This window comes from Anarhichas minor, unplaced genomic scaffold (assembly GCF_050575085.1).
Source record: "Anarhichas minor isolate MPS153535 unplaced genomic scaffold, ASM5057508v1 ptg000041l, whole genome shotgun sequence".
NCBI classification, from domain to species: Eukaryota; Metazoa; Chordata; class Actinopteri; order Perciformes; family Anarhichadidae; genus Anarhichas; species Anarhichas minor.
The window spans coordinates 6,789,107-6,806,245 of NW_027466487.1; the positions used below are offsets into that span (position 1 = coordinate 6,789,107).

At 39.1% G+C, this 17,139-nt stretch overlaps 1 protein-coding gene across 1 annotated transcript; it reads right to left on the minus strand.

The window, feature by feature from the left end:
- Positions 1-2,254: 2,254 nt before the first annotated feature.
- LOC142969693 (cell adhesion molecule CEACAM5-like) lies at positions 2,255-13,891 on the minus strand. Its single transcript, XM_076109701.1, has 10 exons — positions 13,846-13,891; positions 13,116-13,436; positions 11,889-12,161; positions 11,495-11,603; positions 9,332-9,495; positions 6,936-7,211; positions 6,495-6,761; positions 4,164-4,436; positions 3,741-3,989; positions 2,255-2,313 (listed from the first exon to the last, which is right to left on the minus strand). Exons 1-10 carry the CDS (start codon positions 13,889-13,891, stop codon positions 2,255-2,257), a joined length of 2,037 nt encoding a protein of 678 aa, XP_075965816.1.
- Positions 13,892-17,139: the final 3,248 nt, after the last annotated feature.

A 17,139-nucleotide genomic window follows, 5' to 3' on the forward strand; every position in this document is an offset into this window, starting at 1 on the left:
AGGTGCTTTTGCAGTGACAACCAATGAGTAAGACCCATGCAATGTATGTGCAAAGTCGTTGGAGGGTGTTATTCTTATTCTTATGTGATTTGTTAGGAATCAGATTGATAAACAAACTCCATGTACACTCGTATAAATCAACAACATTCTGATAACATCCAGGACTGTTATTTTTTGTTGAATAATTAAAACAGGACAAAAGTTTTTAAAAGTGAAATATAGTGCTTAACATGAACTGTACTTTACATATTATCATGAAACGGAGGAGAAAAAGCAAAGCCATGTTTCTGCGTAATCTAAAGAAGTTTTCTTTAGGAATTAAAATATTTGGACATTATGTTAACATGGTCATATTGTTTATCTCATCTGTTTCCGTCACCTGTAATTCTTTACATTAAAATAATTATTAATTAAATTAATAAAACCACATGCTGGGCATGCTGTGCTGGTGTGATGATATCACAATATGACTGTTTGTTTGAAAAATATTACGCATTGGCAATTATCCATGTGGTGACGAATTTGGCTTCTGCATTCAGAAAACATTTGTCAACTCTACTGTCTACTTCTACTATTTATACGGGTTGTAATTTGATAAGAAGTCAGATTTTGGAGACACCATTTTCAGAATGTATATGTACGTGGGGGCGACTGTGGCTAAGTGGATAGCAGGGCCGTCTTTCAATCAGAGGGTCAGAGGGTCGGCGGTTCAATCCCCGGCTCTGGCTCTGCTAGTCGCATGTCGATGTGTCCTTGAGCAAGACACTTAACCCCAAAATTGCTCCCGTAGTTGTACCTACGGTGTAGAAATGTCATAGACTCTGAATTGTAAGTCGCTTTGGATAAAAGTGTCTGCTAAATGACTGTAATGTAATGTACGTTATTAGTTAAATACATAACTATAGATTAATGACATATTGGCATGGAAGGGCAGGTGTTGTCATACCATTATGACATTATGAAAATTCATAATGATTAGAAATCAATGGAAGCTCGCTACTTCCCAAACACATGCATCTTTCCTTATATCTAAAAACACTTAAGCATTAACAGTGTCACGCTTGGGCGGTACTTATCCGTACAAGCCACTAAAACTTCCAAATTAATTTTAAAAGTAGCCAAAGGTGCTGTTTGAAAGAAATGTCTCTGGGTATTCAGGAAAGTTGCAAAATCAAGCAATACAATTGATACATTTGCATCATTGTGTGGATTATACAGATTATATTATCTTGAAAAGCAAATTGTTCTTAGTTTTCAACTATCAATTTCCAATCCTTTTACTTGTTTTTCTTATTTTATGACTAAGTTTCAAGTCCTGGATTCAGTCCCAGCCTTAAGCTTCATTGCTTTATGCACTCTAAGAATACCTGGGTTAAAGTAGGTTGATGCTTAAAGGTTTATGGCAGCAGCATGCAGGCGCTACCTTGTGGAACAAAAAAACCGAATGGAATGTACATGATGGTGGTCATTAACACAACATAATCTGATATAGAGTTTTAATAAAAGTTTATTATAGTGGCAATTTGATTAGACGTTATCAGGCTTCAGTCACCTTTTAAGAACATCAAACACTTTTATTAGGCTCATGTCTCATTATTCAGACATTTTGCAATTCAGCGTTTTGTTAGATTATCAGTGTTAACTTGAACAATTGTCATATAATTACAGCTGCCATAGGATTGCATTCATGAAGAGCACTTTCAAAGTCTGATGATCAGCTTTGACTTGTCCACGAAGCTTAGTCAACAATCAAGAATAAACCTCAGAGGCACAACTTAATTGTTTTATTTATAGTTTGTTAGCAGTACACAAATGTCAAAGGTATGAATTGAAAGAAACAATAAGTACATAAATTCCACAGTTGCCAGTGTCTGACCATTATATATAAAAGACTGCTACATATTCAGTTGCTGTTAAAACCATATAAGAGGAAAAAACGTAATATTTTGTATTGCAATTATTTGTATCTATCTTTTGCATAATCTCTTATCCCAACCCGATATTGTTCAATGTTGACAGAATAATAAAACATGAGAATAAAAGCCAGCATTAGATATTCAATATAGAAATAACTAAGTACACAAAATACATGCAAACGTATACAAATGCAAACACATTAGTAATAGCAGAACAAGAAATTATTTTTTTTAAGTCATCGTAGCTATTTTTAAAAGTGCTACTGTTGCTCTCTACTGAATGAGTAAATGGCAAAGGTTTGCTGACACTTTACCTGTAAAGATCAATAAGCTGATGATTATGTCATGGCTGCTACATTTGTTATCTTGTTGTGGAGCTCTTCGTCCTCCAAGTTTTCTGCTCGACATAAGTGAAAATAAAGGGAAATGTCACTCATGTCAAGTGTTTTGGCTCTTATCAACTGTTTGTTCAGTCAGCGTTTCCTACAAAAGTTTCTTCATTTGAACTACATAAAATAATTTCCACTGAAAACTCTCGGTGCATTTTCCTACAAAATACATTCATACATTTTTTACCAAATCAGATCAATTAATTAAAAACTCACCTTTTAAGGGAAAGATGATCGTTGGTTTTATTTGTTTTCATATATCGCTGTGTTCTCATACACACATTCTTCTAGTTCTAGGCAAAAAAAGATGTATTTCATCTTATTGGTCATATTGTTTGTAAATGCAATATAATTGTGATATACTGTAGTTTATTTTGCATACTGTCTTTGATATATATATATATATATATATATATAAGGATGAATTAGATCAGATAAATACAAACCTTTACTTTCAGAATTTGGTGGAGTTTTCTTGTTGATTCTAAACATTAGAAATAAAGCATTGTTAAAATGTGTCCATACCACAAGATGCAACTCAGAATTCAAACTGTAACCTGTGTTGCCTTTGGGTAGACTTCCCAACATTATTCGATAAGGGATTTCTAAACTTTAATACAAGATTGTTTACTGTTTTATGTTGAGGACTAAAAATGCAAAACCTTCAATTCATACACCAGTTATGCGTTTTCAATGCAAAGAATTATGAACGTAATCAACAGATATATTGTCATTGACCTCCCGTGAATATGTATACATTAAATCCTTTCTGTTCATTATATAGACTACCATAAGTCTAATTACAAGAGATTAGGGTAAAGTCAGTGTTAAATTAGGGTTAATCTAATGTCAGTCATCTATTACTACATAATAAAAGGGACAATTGTCTGACTGTAATAAAAGCTATTCTTTAACTTACTTTTTTTTGTAAAGATAGTACCCTCCACCAGCTCCAGCAGAAGAAACCACTAAACATAAGATAACTATTCCAGCAATGGCACCAGCTGAAAGACCTCCAGACCCGTCTTTAACAGAAGAAAATACAAAATCACACAACCATTCAATTTTGCAATATCAGCTATTTGTAAACTCTTAAAAACAATCACAAGTGAGGTGAATGTAAAATATGTCTGAATATATGATCCTGACTAATAAAAGTAAAATGATCTGGTCAAAGCAAAAATGATAAAGATAACAAGTAAAACGAGGATAACAAGTTTGAAAATGACAAACAAAATGTGGGGGTGTGGAGTTAGAAGATGGTTACCGGACTTCTGCAGCCCGCTCCTCATCTCTGCTTGAAGCTAGCATCGTGACGCTACATTAGCTGCTACTAGCATAGCCATTCTAGTACACTTCAGATAATCAGACGTATAACACTGTGGGTTGGCTTCAATATTCCAGATTATCAACAAAATCAACAACATTTTGGTACCTGTTACAGACAATCCATGGACCGCTGACGATGTTCTCCCAGTTATACTATTCATCACTTCACAGATGTAGTCGCCACTATCACAATATTCAGTGATGTTTTTAGTAAAAACAGCAGAATTGTGTATCTTTGTCCCGTTCAGCATCCAGGTGTAAGTAGCAGGTACGGACTCAGCAAAGCAGAGTAATGTTAAGGTCTCTTGCAATTGTATCTCATTTGGACCACAGATTTGAACATTTTCTGGTCCATCTGAAAAACAGATATTTGTAAAAGTTCATAGATAGCAGCATAGATAATAAAGAATATAAAATAAAGAATATAAAACTCTTGTGTTACAGACCTACAAACTAAAATATTTCAGTAGCACACTGTTATTTAAGGCAGTCATCATTTTGAACAGTAAATGTATAGTTTGTTACTTACAGAAAACAACCATGGTGTATGTAGCTTCATCGTGGCTGAGGGGGTTGCTGACGTTACAAATATAATCTCCAGTGTCTTTTTTACTCAGACTGTTAAAAGACAGCACTCTGTTTTTGTCGTAAAGTGTCATGTTGTCATCCGGAGTCAGATTTAAGCCATCCTTCATCCACTCTCTGGTAAACACAGAGCCAGCAGCATCACAGGATAAGTTGAAAGAGTTCCCTTCAATCAACGGGTTTGTTTTCGATGTGATAGAAGCACCTGATATTCTCTCTGTTGGGGAACAGATGTGTGAAAAATGTTAGAAAAAAGTATCTGAATTACTGAGGGTTTCCTGAGTCAACCCATAGAGACACACACAGACCCGTCTTAGTCTTCTTTTAGAGGGGGATATGGGATCTTTAGGGGAGATAGTAAGTCAACAGTATATGCTTTATAGAAGTTGTAAATGTCTTCTGAAAGCTGGGAACCTGATGATGAATTTGAGATGCAGCTCCGCAGTGTGAGTCAAGTTTTTCTAGTCATTAATCAGAGATTAAATTAATGAAGTAATCCATTATCTGTAACCACTATTCAGAGTTAGGGGGGGCTGGAGCCGATCCCTACTGACATTGGGCAAAGGCAGGGTACACCCTGGACAGGTTGCCAGAATATCGCAGGGCTGACACATAGAAACAGACAACCATTCACGCTCACATTAATACCTAACAGCAAGTTACAGTCATCAATTGACCTAATCTGCATGTCTTCCGACTTTGGGAGGAAGCAGGAGAACCCAGAGAGAACCCACACTGCCACGGAGAGAACTCCACATAGAAGGGCCATCCTGTGAGGTGACAGTGCTAGCCACTACACCACCGTGCAGCCCTTAAAAATTCATGTATTGAATAATTAAAATATATTGTGAAAGTGTAAAAGGGCTTCGAACATTATGATAGAGGTATATGACCCCATGCTCAATTGTTTCTTAGTATTTGATACCATTTGTGACACAGATTTAGTGCTAAATGTAACAAATGATTCAAATAAAAAAACACATTTAGACACCAAGACCTTGAGGAACACCATAAAAAAGCCATGCTGTGATTTGGTATGAAAAAAACTTTGGACATTGAAGATTTCTGCAAGAATTGTGTTTTTTGACGATTAGATGGCGAGCACTTATATTATGGAAACTGCTCAGAAACTGTTCTCGTTAATATTTCTAGGAAAGTCATACATGCTCTGAATGCCTTAAGTCTCTTATTGTGGCTGTAAAGTTTCACGAGGCTGTGATTATCCTAGAAATACAAAACCCAAAACAAGTGTTCTCTTAATCATGTGTATAACAAGTGTCCAACTGTCTTCACAGTTATTTCAACATTTACATTGTTGACCAACCTAAACCTCAGAAATATCATCTACAGTGTATGAGTTCTTAGTTAGTGTGTCAGGTCACACAATGAATAACTGAGAAGATAATTGTCATTAAAACGACAAGATTCTTTAATAATTGACTGAAAACAGTGGAAAGTTGCAAGACTCGTGACCTTTGTTCTGGAATGTGCTTTCCATTTGACTAAATATTGTTTCAATGTTTAGACCACAAGTCTTTATGGAGCATGTCATCCATAAGCGCAACATTGACATGTAATCCCTGTTTAAGTTGATATAGCAAACATTAAGGTTATACTTATGAAGAACATACAGAGCAACATTTGAGGTGTTTCTGTCCACCTGTTGAATGTAAATCCAATATTCACTCTTCTTTTACTTCTGCTTTTGTCTCCACCAACTCCTGAGGGGAAAATGTCTCTAACTGAATAATGATCGTCTAAACTCACCAGCTAATTTCTAACTGTGTCTGTCAGCTGTTCGGTGCAGGGCAGGTAGTCTAGTTGGTTTTGCTGAACATTATATATAACTATGAAAGTGAATCAAAACATTCAAGCTGCAGACTGGAAAACCAAAACGATGAGCTGAAAGATACGGAAAAGATTTATAGAGCTTTGATCATAGCCGCTTTAAAAAATAGGATGAAATAAGCAAATTATCAAATTAGTTATGCTTTTAAAATGGCCTTTTTGAAACAAAACTTCACCTGCAAGATAGAGCAATACATTTCTTTTACAACATTTACAAAGTTGTACAACTATTTTTATTAATAATAGTAATAATAACATTTGTAATAGTAATAATTGTATAAATAATAATGTTACTATAATTATTGTTACTATTATTTATAATTAAGATTCTTTGCTTTGAGTTGCTTTATGAAAGTGTACACTTAATGTAAGCGCTCTCTTTCTGACCCTTTCACTACATCCAATAAACCTCTTAATTCAAACTTACCCAATACAGAGACAACTGAGGGCTGAGACGTTTCATTTTTCAGGGTTTCGTTGTTAAAGGCCAGACAGCTGTAGCTTCCACTCTGACTCATCTGAATGTTCATCAGTCTGAGCTCTGGTCCAGTATCAGAGAGCAGGTCTCCATTCAGAAACCACTGAAACAGGGCAGAAGGTCTGGAGACCGCTGAGCACATCAGACTGATGTCTGACCCTTCATCATGGTATTCTTGTGATGGAGATATTGTCAGATTAACATTTTCTGGGCCATCTACAGTGTGCGGCATATGAGTAGTAGAAAAACAAAACAAAAGAATCACCAAAAGAATGTTCTACGTGACATGCAGCTTCTGTCAGTGTGAAGCCTCATTATACTGAAACATCAACTTTGAAGCATGCATATAGTGCAGGATAACGAGTCTGCACATATAAGTCAATAACTCACAGTTGATGGAGAGGTTTACTGGACCACTGGTGCCATTGCTTACAGGATTAGACACTTGACACCTGATTGGTCCCTGGTCATAGCGCGTCACACTGACTATAGTGAGAGTGGAGCCTCCATCAGTGAGCTGAACTCTGTCACTTTCTGTAATCTCAGAGCTGCCGTTCAGCCAGAGGAAAGAGAGGAAGGATCCAGAGGAGGAGCAGGACAGACGGACAGTACTGTACTCCAACATGTCTGTTGTGTTTGAAGTCACCATGACAATGGCAACACGCGCTGTGGGTGAAAAACATTGTTGTTTTACTGACCACCTTTCAGGGCCAAGGGCACATTGTTCAGTAGAGTGGAGCAATGTGGAGAGTGAATATGAATCCCATTTGAATGATACCATGATAAATGATGATGATTAGATGTTAAAGGTCTGTATGCGACTTGGACATAGACATGTTGTGATAGGAAAGTTTACTTAGTTTATCATATACTATCTGTTGTTTAGTGCAATATTTAAACAGTGTTTGCGAACCTTACCTTGTTTATTTGACCTAATCAGCCATGACCACATTCACCTTGTAAACACAACAGTTAAACTTGCAAGTTAATGCCTAACAATCAAACTGAATGGCAGTTTCATTATCAATCACTCCAAAGCAAATTTAAGATGTGAAAGGAGATAAAGTCTGTGATCAGACTAGATAACTGTAAAGATTTTGCACAGCTCATTTCAGAGAGAGGGCGTTCCTATAAACTGTTCCACAAATGCAGATACACGCACACATCCCAGATGGTGAAAGCCTGATTCAATGGCAGGAAATCCTGCAGTAAAAGTTGCTATTCCAGCATTTGCAACAACGGTCTACACTGCAAAGCAACACAATAAAAGGAAGACAGACTTCTCAAAAAGAGTCTAAAAGACTCAAAGAATAGTGTAATTAGTCACGACAATATAGACAAAGTGTTTTAGACATGGATGGGCCTTTTGCTAACCTCTTTAGGTTGTTGTCTGGAATGATCTTGTGACGTCACAATAATCCAGCTGCCGTCTAATGGGAGGGGCTTAGCACAGAGAAGGGAGAGCTGCAGGAGGAGGGCTGTATTTGCAACAGAAAACTGCATACCCCAGCTTTAAGAAAGCTTCCTCTGATACCAGTGGCGGCTGGCCAATAGAGGGCAATGGGGCATGGCCCCACCTTGAGCCACAAAAAAATAAATAAAAATTATAATAATCATAAATTATACAAATTGTCAATATTTGTGTGTTTGAACTATGGAATGTACCCAGTAATATGTGTAAAATATGATATCTGCGCAAAATATATGCTTTTCCTGCTCATCCTCTCCGCCTGCGTGCTCGTCTGCTCGTGCTCTCCGCCTGTGTGCACGACACGTCTCAGAACTCGCAGCTAGGGGGGCTAAATCGTTTTTGCCCAAAAGAGGCGGGTCTATGAAGCAGTTTAGCCAATTGCTGATTAAAGATATAAATGAGTGACATACAATTTAGCCAATCAGCGCCCTCAAATAGATTCAGTGTGGGGCTAAAAAGATTTTGCCCCCCTCGCTGCGCGGTCTCGTCAGGAGAAGTCTCTACAGGCGAGCGCCAGCGCGAGCACTACTCCTCCAAGTCTCGTTTGAGAGGAGAACTTTGGCGGAGATTCTGCAGGCCAAAGAGCTGATCCCAGATCAGCCTGACCCCACAATCAGACAGCAGACTAGCGGGAAAGGGAAGCAGTACATGCGAAGCTTCTGTACTAGCTGTACACCACAGGTTTGGCTAGCAAGATGACGTCATGCTAATAACTTAGTTAGCTTTTTAAAACAACAGGGACAGATCCAGCACGACAGCTACGGGAGTGAGGGATGAGGAGGTAAGGAAACATGAGAACACCAGGACACACATGGAGAACTCTGTCAAGCTACATACAGTATTAGACAAAGTGAACATCTTTTCTTGTACATAGTTGTCCTCAGTCTCATCTGCTTAACTTGGTCATGGAGGCATCAACATTTAATTGAGATGGTAAATTAACAGTGAAAACTCATCATAGCTTAATTTAACATCAGTATTCATTATTACACTTCATGTTTACTTCTCATGATCTTTACCTCCAATAACAAGGTCCCTAGGGGCATCTCAATAAATAAACATGTTATATTATATTATATAAGTGTTATTTACTGCTTTTGTTCATGTTGGAATAAATGTTAAATATTTAACTGCAAAGTAGTAATGCTTGTTTGATACTTACATTTTTTTGCATTAAATCATACTGGGATGTTTGCTGAAATTGATAGGATGGCCCTACCTAGAACATTTTCCACCAGCCGCCACTGTCTGATACCATCACCCCTTCGTTTTTGTATCCATATTTCTTTGAACAAAACATTTCATTGAAACTTACTCAGTACAGAGATGGCTGCAGGCTGAGATTTTATAGATCTCAGAGTTCTGTTGTTAAAGGCTTGACAGCTGTAGTTCCCGCTCTTACTCTCCTGAATGTTCATCAGTCTGAGCTCTGGTCCAGTATCAGACAGCAGATCTCCATTCAGAAACCACTGTTGGGATCTGACCCTGCTGTCCTGGCTGGCTGAGACATTCACACATGCTTTTCAAACAAAGGAGCAGCCATGTTCCTTCCTTTCACCAAAACGCCTGACATGGGGTCTGCAAGAAACCTCATGCCGGATGACCACACCCCCCGGCTCCAGCAGAAACCTGATGCTGGTCCCTCATTGGCCAAGAAAGGGCCCCCCACTGGTTGTGCCACCTGGTTTATAAGCCTGAGCACAGCTAGAATTCTTTCTCTTCCGTCCAGACACCGCTGGTGTAAGGAGATCCATAAGGCTCTCTTCACCCCGGACACGCGCTGGTGTCAGGAGGTCCACAAGGCCTCTTCACTCCGGACTCGTCCAGGGGACAAGAAGATCCACGAGGAACCGCGGCCTCATCAAATCCTATCAGGTCACATGTAACATTCGCTGGTCGAACAGACTGTGTTTTATCTTGAGTTTTGGATCCTGTAGTGCGAGAACGGATAACTTCTATGCCCCGTTCTCCCACCCTTTTTGTGTACACACCGCCGGCAGAAGGTAACAATCTTTCCTCGCCGAAGATTTCCGGGAAGGACGACCCAAACCTCGTCCCTCAGCCGAAGTTAAAAAGCCCCTCTCTGCAGCGAGGAGGCCGAGTCTGCGCCAGCCTGCCCCGAGGCCGCGCCACCGGGAGCCCTCATCTCTCGAGGACTGCCTGATTCCCACCACGGGAAACGTACCCTACCGAACGAAGCTTCTACAAGTAAGAGTTACTGGTATCTGGGCTTAGCTTAGCATAGCATTAGCTTAATTTAGCCTATTCGTTATGTCGTTGTTATCCCTGTATCTTGTTACGTTAAGTTACTGTCGTGTTATAACGTGTTATTGCGCAAGCATCGCGGACCACGGAGTCCCGTTATATTGTGTATTTCCTGCTGTAACTGTTTGCATTAGATCCGTCGCTGCTAGTGGATGTGGAGGTTGTGATTTTATCACTTCAAAGACCAAAACCACGGTGGCGGAGCCTCGTCTCGCCGACCGAGTTTTGGGGTGATACGAGAGCAATACTCGCATCTCACCGCAGTGATAAAGATCTGTTTTGTTTTGGGGATTATTTTATTTTGTTTGGTTTTATTCTCTCTTCTTTAAATCGGCTCTGTGAGTGAGATCTAGAACCGCAACTATCACCGTACAAGCGTGACCGGTCGGTTCAGAATCCTACCGCAAAGTTTACGAGTGATCAGCTGTTCCTCACATTCTCACTGCAGCGCCGAGCACCGCGCTCAGAGCTCTCTCTCTCTCTCTCTCTCTCTCTCTCTCCCTCTCTTCCCACTAACCCACACACACATAGTTAGATTCACTGATTTTGGGTGAACCTCCCAGACACGTGGTCGCGTAATCTATTGTCTCAACCCACATTGTGCGCCGTCCCACGTGGTTACACGTAGCCACCTCTCAGCTATCTTGTCACGGGTCAATAGACTCCGCCATCTTTGCTTGTAGGCTCACACGCCGCTTTTTAGGTTACTACCATCACTGTTTGAGTGCCCCCCCCTTCGTTTCCACACACACACACACTCACACATGTACATATATCTATATACATATCCTTACCCCACTTTATTCATTTGACTTTATGTATTAGACATATAATTGTATGATAGTGTTTGTTGATTTTGATATTACTTGATTTGATCATTTATTATTTTATTTAATAAACTCTGTTAGATTTTAAAGAGCAGTCGTCTGTGATTACTTGTGCATATGTGTGTAATAATAACTGGATGTAGTGGCCTGTGCTCGAACTTAAACCTTCACTTTCATTGTGAGTGAATGCTAATTATGAGACTTAGTTTTATTGTTTGGTTATTGGTCCCTGTTCGCAGGGTGGTGCCCCGTTATTATTAATAATCTATTAATCTATTAATAATCATTAATAATTGTTACTGACATTAATAATTCTATTGATGTCAAGAATTTAGTTTCTTAGATGCTGATAACCCAAACACGCTCCTCTACGTTCCCAACACCACGTATATTGGGCATCCGGTGTGGAGTCAGCTGAACAGGACAGGATGATGTTTGATCCTTCCTCATAGTATTCTTGTGACGGATATATTAGATTAATATTATCTGGGCCATCTGCATGTAGAGGAAACAACAGCAAAAATGTAGTATGCAACTGCATTATTATATATCATGTCACCAGAAATGTAACAGAACAATAATCTTGTTGGCATTGTGCTGTAGTTTGATTGATTCTATAAGGTTGAAAAATGTGTTTCTAATACTTTGGACAATATAATGGGGACAAAATACACAACACAAGGCCACTCCTCACCAAGCTGTTAAAATCTAAACTTTCCATCTCTGTTTGCATCCAGATGTTGTCAGATGAAGAACTGAGCATGTAGGTTAGTAACTCACAGCTGATGAAGAGGTTTATTGGACCACTTGTGGCACTACTGACAGGGTTGGACACATTACACCTGAATGGTCCCTGGTCGTAGCGCGTCACATTAATAGTGAGAATGGAGCCTCCATCAGTGAGCTGAACTCTGTCGCCGGCTGTAACCTCAGAGCTGCCGTTGAACCAGAGGAAAGAGAGAGAGGATCCAGAGGAGGAGCAGGACAGACGGACAGAGCTGTCCTCCACCAAGTCTGTGCTGCTGGCAGTTGCCATGACATCGGACACTCGCACTGTGAATGAAAAACAAAATGGTTTTACATTTACCACCACATAACAAAGGTACAGTAGAAGGAAACACTGAGAGTGAATCTCTAATCTATAATGAGATGTTGAGTGGCTGCACATTGAAAGTTTACATGAGCTCCTGCCACATTTTCTCACAAATGTTTAGACCAAACAGTCTGTTTCGGGCTTTTACAAAATGCTTTGCACACCAGAGGGAGATTCATTTTTGTTGATATTGTGTCGAACTGGCACTGATTTACCTCAGTGTTATTTTTAGTTGTACTTTTAAATGGTTCTTCTTTAGAATACATTTGCAATATTCTGCAGTCCAGTTCAACACTACAAGAATGTATGACCTTAATGCTTCAACCAATACAACCAATACTGGTACAGTGTCAACCAAAGCTAAATATGTACAGACTATACAGGTGACCCTAAAAACTACAAACTCAATCTAGCCGTTTTATATATAGATTTCTTTACTTAATGTTGATTTTAGTGCTTATAGTCATTCCACTAAAAGGATGTCACATCAGTGGTCCAGTGAAATGATTAAGATGTAAGTTATGATGCAGTTATTGTAAGACTTTGACACTTTAGATTTCATAATCAGTGAGAATCCATCCTCAAATTTACATTTAAATTTAGTGTGAAAGTTTATTCTTAACCTTGGAAATAGTAGTTTAAGAAATAAGTATTAAGATCTTGTGATCTCACTACTTGCATTTTCCCTAGCTTTCAACCACCCCTCAGATGTTTTTGTTTTAGTATTATTATATTATTAGTATTATGCAATGATTAATGTAATAACATAATCTGAATTCTGGTCTCAGTATAGATTTTATCAGAAAACACTGAACACAATTATTTGAACTGAAACAATATCTATTTCCTTCTCAATCTCTATGCATTGATCATTGAAAGAGAAGAAACTTGTGAAATGTGTGGAATTTGCTCACCATGTACGTCCAGTCTGGTTTTCCCTTCCTCCGGTAGTTCTCCAGCTGGAATAATGGAAACGCTGTATTCTCCACTGTCATCGTGATTCAGATTCCTGAGCTCCAGTGATCCAGTAGATATGAAGAGGGTGATCCTGCCTTCGTATTCTGCTGTAGTGAAGTTGTTAACATTGAAAACTATTATATTTTTATCACCAAATTTCCAGGTCACCAAATGAAATAGTGTTTCTGATGGAGTCAGTGTTGTGGTGAACATCACTGTCTCTCCAACAGCTGCATTCAGAGGACCGTCTGGCAACAGACCAGCTCCTTTGGTCAAACCTGGAGGAGACATTTACAGGGATCTGAAAACTACCCGAAACACAAATGTGCAGCAGACAATACACCTGTTCTCCCTGAAGAAGCTTATATACAGAACACCTCTGGGTATGAGAAGCATCGTGAGTATTTTCATAGCTCAGTTGTAGCTTTGAGGTATTTTTCAACATTCTATCTTTGCTGCAAACAGAAATATAACTTCTATAGAATAGAAGTGATCATCAAATTGCTAACAAGCTGAAGTAGCTGACATGTTTACATAGCAGATTGTCAGCCGCATAGAAACTCCTCTTTGACTTCTCATGTTAGGAAAATGTGTGTCTTCCCACAGAAATTTAGAATACAGCAACAGAGGAACTCTAATGAAGTTAATTATCACTTCTATCTGCTGTATCATGGGGTAAAAGCTCACCTGAGATGGCCATCAGGATGATGAAGTGTATCACAGCTATTTCCATTTCTTCTTCAGTACCATTAAATATGACAAGAGAAAAGAGGGATCACACTCCTTCACTTTACTTTGCTAATTTCAGAATAATGTGTGCTGATTTCAATTTATGAAGGTAGTACAAGGAAGTACTGTGCAGTGGGGGGTTTTCCCCATCATCATACCTCTGACAGGTTCACTTCCCTGCACTGTAGTTGATCATTAACAACGTACACAAAACGCAACTGTGAAGGACTTTGAATTTATTATGTCCAAATAGCAACAACCACAGTTTGACATCATTAAACAGTCATGGGTTTGTTCAGAGACGCCCTATTTTGGATGTGGATCTTTGCTCCGAGTCGGCAACATTACAATTGATACTTTAGTCCCGTCAGGTTGCTGATGGCAAGACACAATCTTTGTTCACAAATGATTTGATTCATTAACACAGTATGCTGTACTGCAATGTGTGGTATGTCGTAGTTCTGTTGTTTTAGGTATTGTTAGCCATACTAGAGTCTTTATGGCAATGTTGGTCTGTTGTTTGGTTGGTTGGTCCCACACTTTGGTTTGGACAAACAAAATGGATTGCTATAAAATGTAAAGTTTAAATTGTAGACGGACATTAATGGCACCCAGAGAACGAAAACCTACACACAGACTGGGTGATCCTCTGACCTTCCTCTTGCGCCACCTGCAGGTCTAACGTTTAACTATCCTGTGAAATATCTCAAGATCTACATGATGCATTGCAACACAATTAAGTTGAAATGTATGGTTATTAATCTAAAATCTTTATTTTGTGACCACTCTTCTATAATTTTCTAGGGACTCAAACAACTCGCTAATAATAAATTCTCAAACGCAAATAAACATAAAACACAAGCAGATAACAAAAAGAAAGAAAAAGGTAATAAAAGCTGAATCAATCTTAAAAAAACTGAGGTTTGTCTGTTCATGAGGTCACACAATGATTCAAACATTCATGCATGTATAATGATGCCTACTGCTCCTTAACATTTTGTTTTTAATTTCTCTTTTATTTACTTAAAAATTGTCTTATTCCACCCTGTCTGACAGAATCATGTGTAATCTTATTGTTGTTGACACAAACTGAGTATTCATTTATTAATAGTTATTGAATTATTGGTATGTATGAATTATACTATTAAATGAACAGTAGTATTCACGTCGCCTCATTTCCCTCCAGTTTGTCAATATATGAACACATTTCCACCACTAGAGGGTGACGTCTAGCAGCTTTGGGTCATGACTGCAGCTTCGTGGGTTTATCTCATTATGCAGACACTTTGTAACTCAACACGTAGCTCCGCGTTTACTGACTCGTATAATTGGAGCTGCCGGAGGCTCACTTTATTACGACAGTCAAAGTTTGATGAGTGACATTTCCCTCAGCTGTTTCTATCTCACAAAGGTGGATCAATGGATATTTTTCCTTTACTTTGTACAGTCGCTGTGACTTTCACAGGTAAGACTCTTTATTTTAAAAGTTTCATTGTCTTCTGCTGTCAGTGTTCGAAATGCATTTTCTAAACTTTGTAAATCGTTGAATTGTTGAGATGTTGTTGGTGCCCTGATCATACGCATAACTACTAAAAGTAATTGCTCAAACAATTTTATTTTTTTATAGTTTACTCTGATGAATGTCCTCTAGGACAGGGGTTCTTAACCTTTTTGACCTCGGGGCCCAACTTTTCAAGTACAAAGTGTCCCGGGGCCCATTCAAATATTAACACTGTATTAGTTTAACTAATTGATCTCACTCTTGGTTTGATTTGTATTCAATAACTATATTAAATCCACTTACAGTTTAACAAGCAAAACCCTTGTCAAATCAATGAGATGATACAATGTGATGATCACAAAGACATTTATTTATCATGTGTATGTAAACCTGCATACACAACAAGAAGCCCAACAGGCTTTCCCACGAGCGTTGGATGTTTCGTCGCTAAGTGTCGCTTTATTTTTGAAGGCTTCAAATAAAATGTGTCCGGAGCCGCAAAAGCTATTTGATATCACAGCTTATAAAGTGTTATATATAGTTATATTATATATACAACAACTATAGTTTGTTGTATTTATGAAAATATAGAACAAGAATAAAGACAATTCTTGACATTTTATTGCAATTTTACCTGTTATAACAATATCAAGCTCTTATGAAGAGGAGAGTTTGCTGCAGCAGCTGAGGAATCGCTCTTTGTCGCTCATCTCCAGCGTGACACTTTTCAGCACATGCTGTGTGCTTGTTCTGGAAGCATACAGTAAGTCAGCATCGTTGGCAGTGAAAGCAAATGAAGACGTCCACGCAGAGTCAAACTCTCTATTTTCCTCCGTGACTTTTCTTTTTTTGGATTTATCCATTGATAGTTTGCAGAGGGCGGGGGTCTGAAAATCATGATTAGCCGTTCGCGTTCGCAGGGAAAAGCGCTTGACAGGGGCAGAGGATGTGACTGCCTGTGGGAATAATTAACATATACGATTCTGTTCGTTCTTGCTTATTAATTATATTCTCTCTGAACACGTTTCTCTTTTTGGAGCGAGTCATGTGAGATATCTTCTTCGATCGGCGCAATTTCCCTGCTCTTCTTTCTATTTCCTCGTCTCAGCCCCGTGTGTCACGGTGTGTGCAAACCTCGCTCGAGTCAGGAAACTTGTCAGAATACCCATATTGAGCTGCATCACCTGATGTGATTTACAATGCATTGGTCGGTGTGTTTCCTGCACCGCCGAACAAGTGCCGTAACGGCTGAATAAGACGCGCCGGTTAAAGTATAAACTCAGTGCCTAATATGTATAATTCCGAATTATCTGTCGGATTTAGGGCCTGGGTCCGGATCCGGTCCGCCTGTTGGGGACCCCTGATGTAGACTCAGGGAGCCGCAACAGAGGGGCTGAAGAGCCGCAGGTTGCCGACCCCTTTGCTAGCGGCTAGCTGAGTGTCTTCTTCTGCTTATTGGAGCTTGTTAAACAACTGACTGACGCATTACCGCCACCAGGTGGTGGGAAGCTATATTGTAACTGAGCGTCTCATGGAGAACAGTAATATCTCTGGTGTCTTCAATTGATAACCTATGCGGTCTCGCGGCCCACAGGTGCAAAACTGAAAGTCTTTTGCGGCCCTCTAGGTGGCGCCCGCGGCCCAATCGTGGGCCGCGGCCCCATGGTTAAGAATCACTGCTCTAGGAAATATGATTATAAATTATAAATAAAAATTAGATAAAAAAGAGTAGCTTTATTGGAAAGTGTATG

Bases quoted from the DNA above. Each gene is read 5' to 3' on its own strand.
- LOC142969693 (XM_076109701.1), bottom strand. From the start codon at position 13,891: ATGGAAATAGCTGTGATACACTTCATCATCCTGATGGCCATCTCAG. The intron at 11,604-11,888 runs GTGAGTTACTAA...CTCTACATGCAG, and splicing joins AATAAACCTCTTCATCAGCT to ATGGCCCAGATAATATTAAT. The intron at 9,496-11,494 runs GTGGTGTTGGGA...CAGCAGGGTCAG, and splicing joins ACACCGGATGCCCAATATAC to ATCCCAACAGTGGTTTCTGA.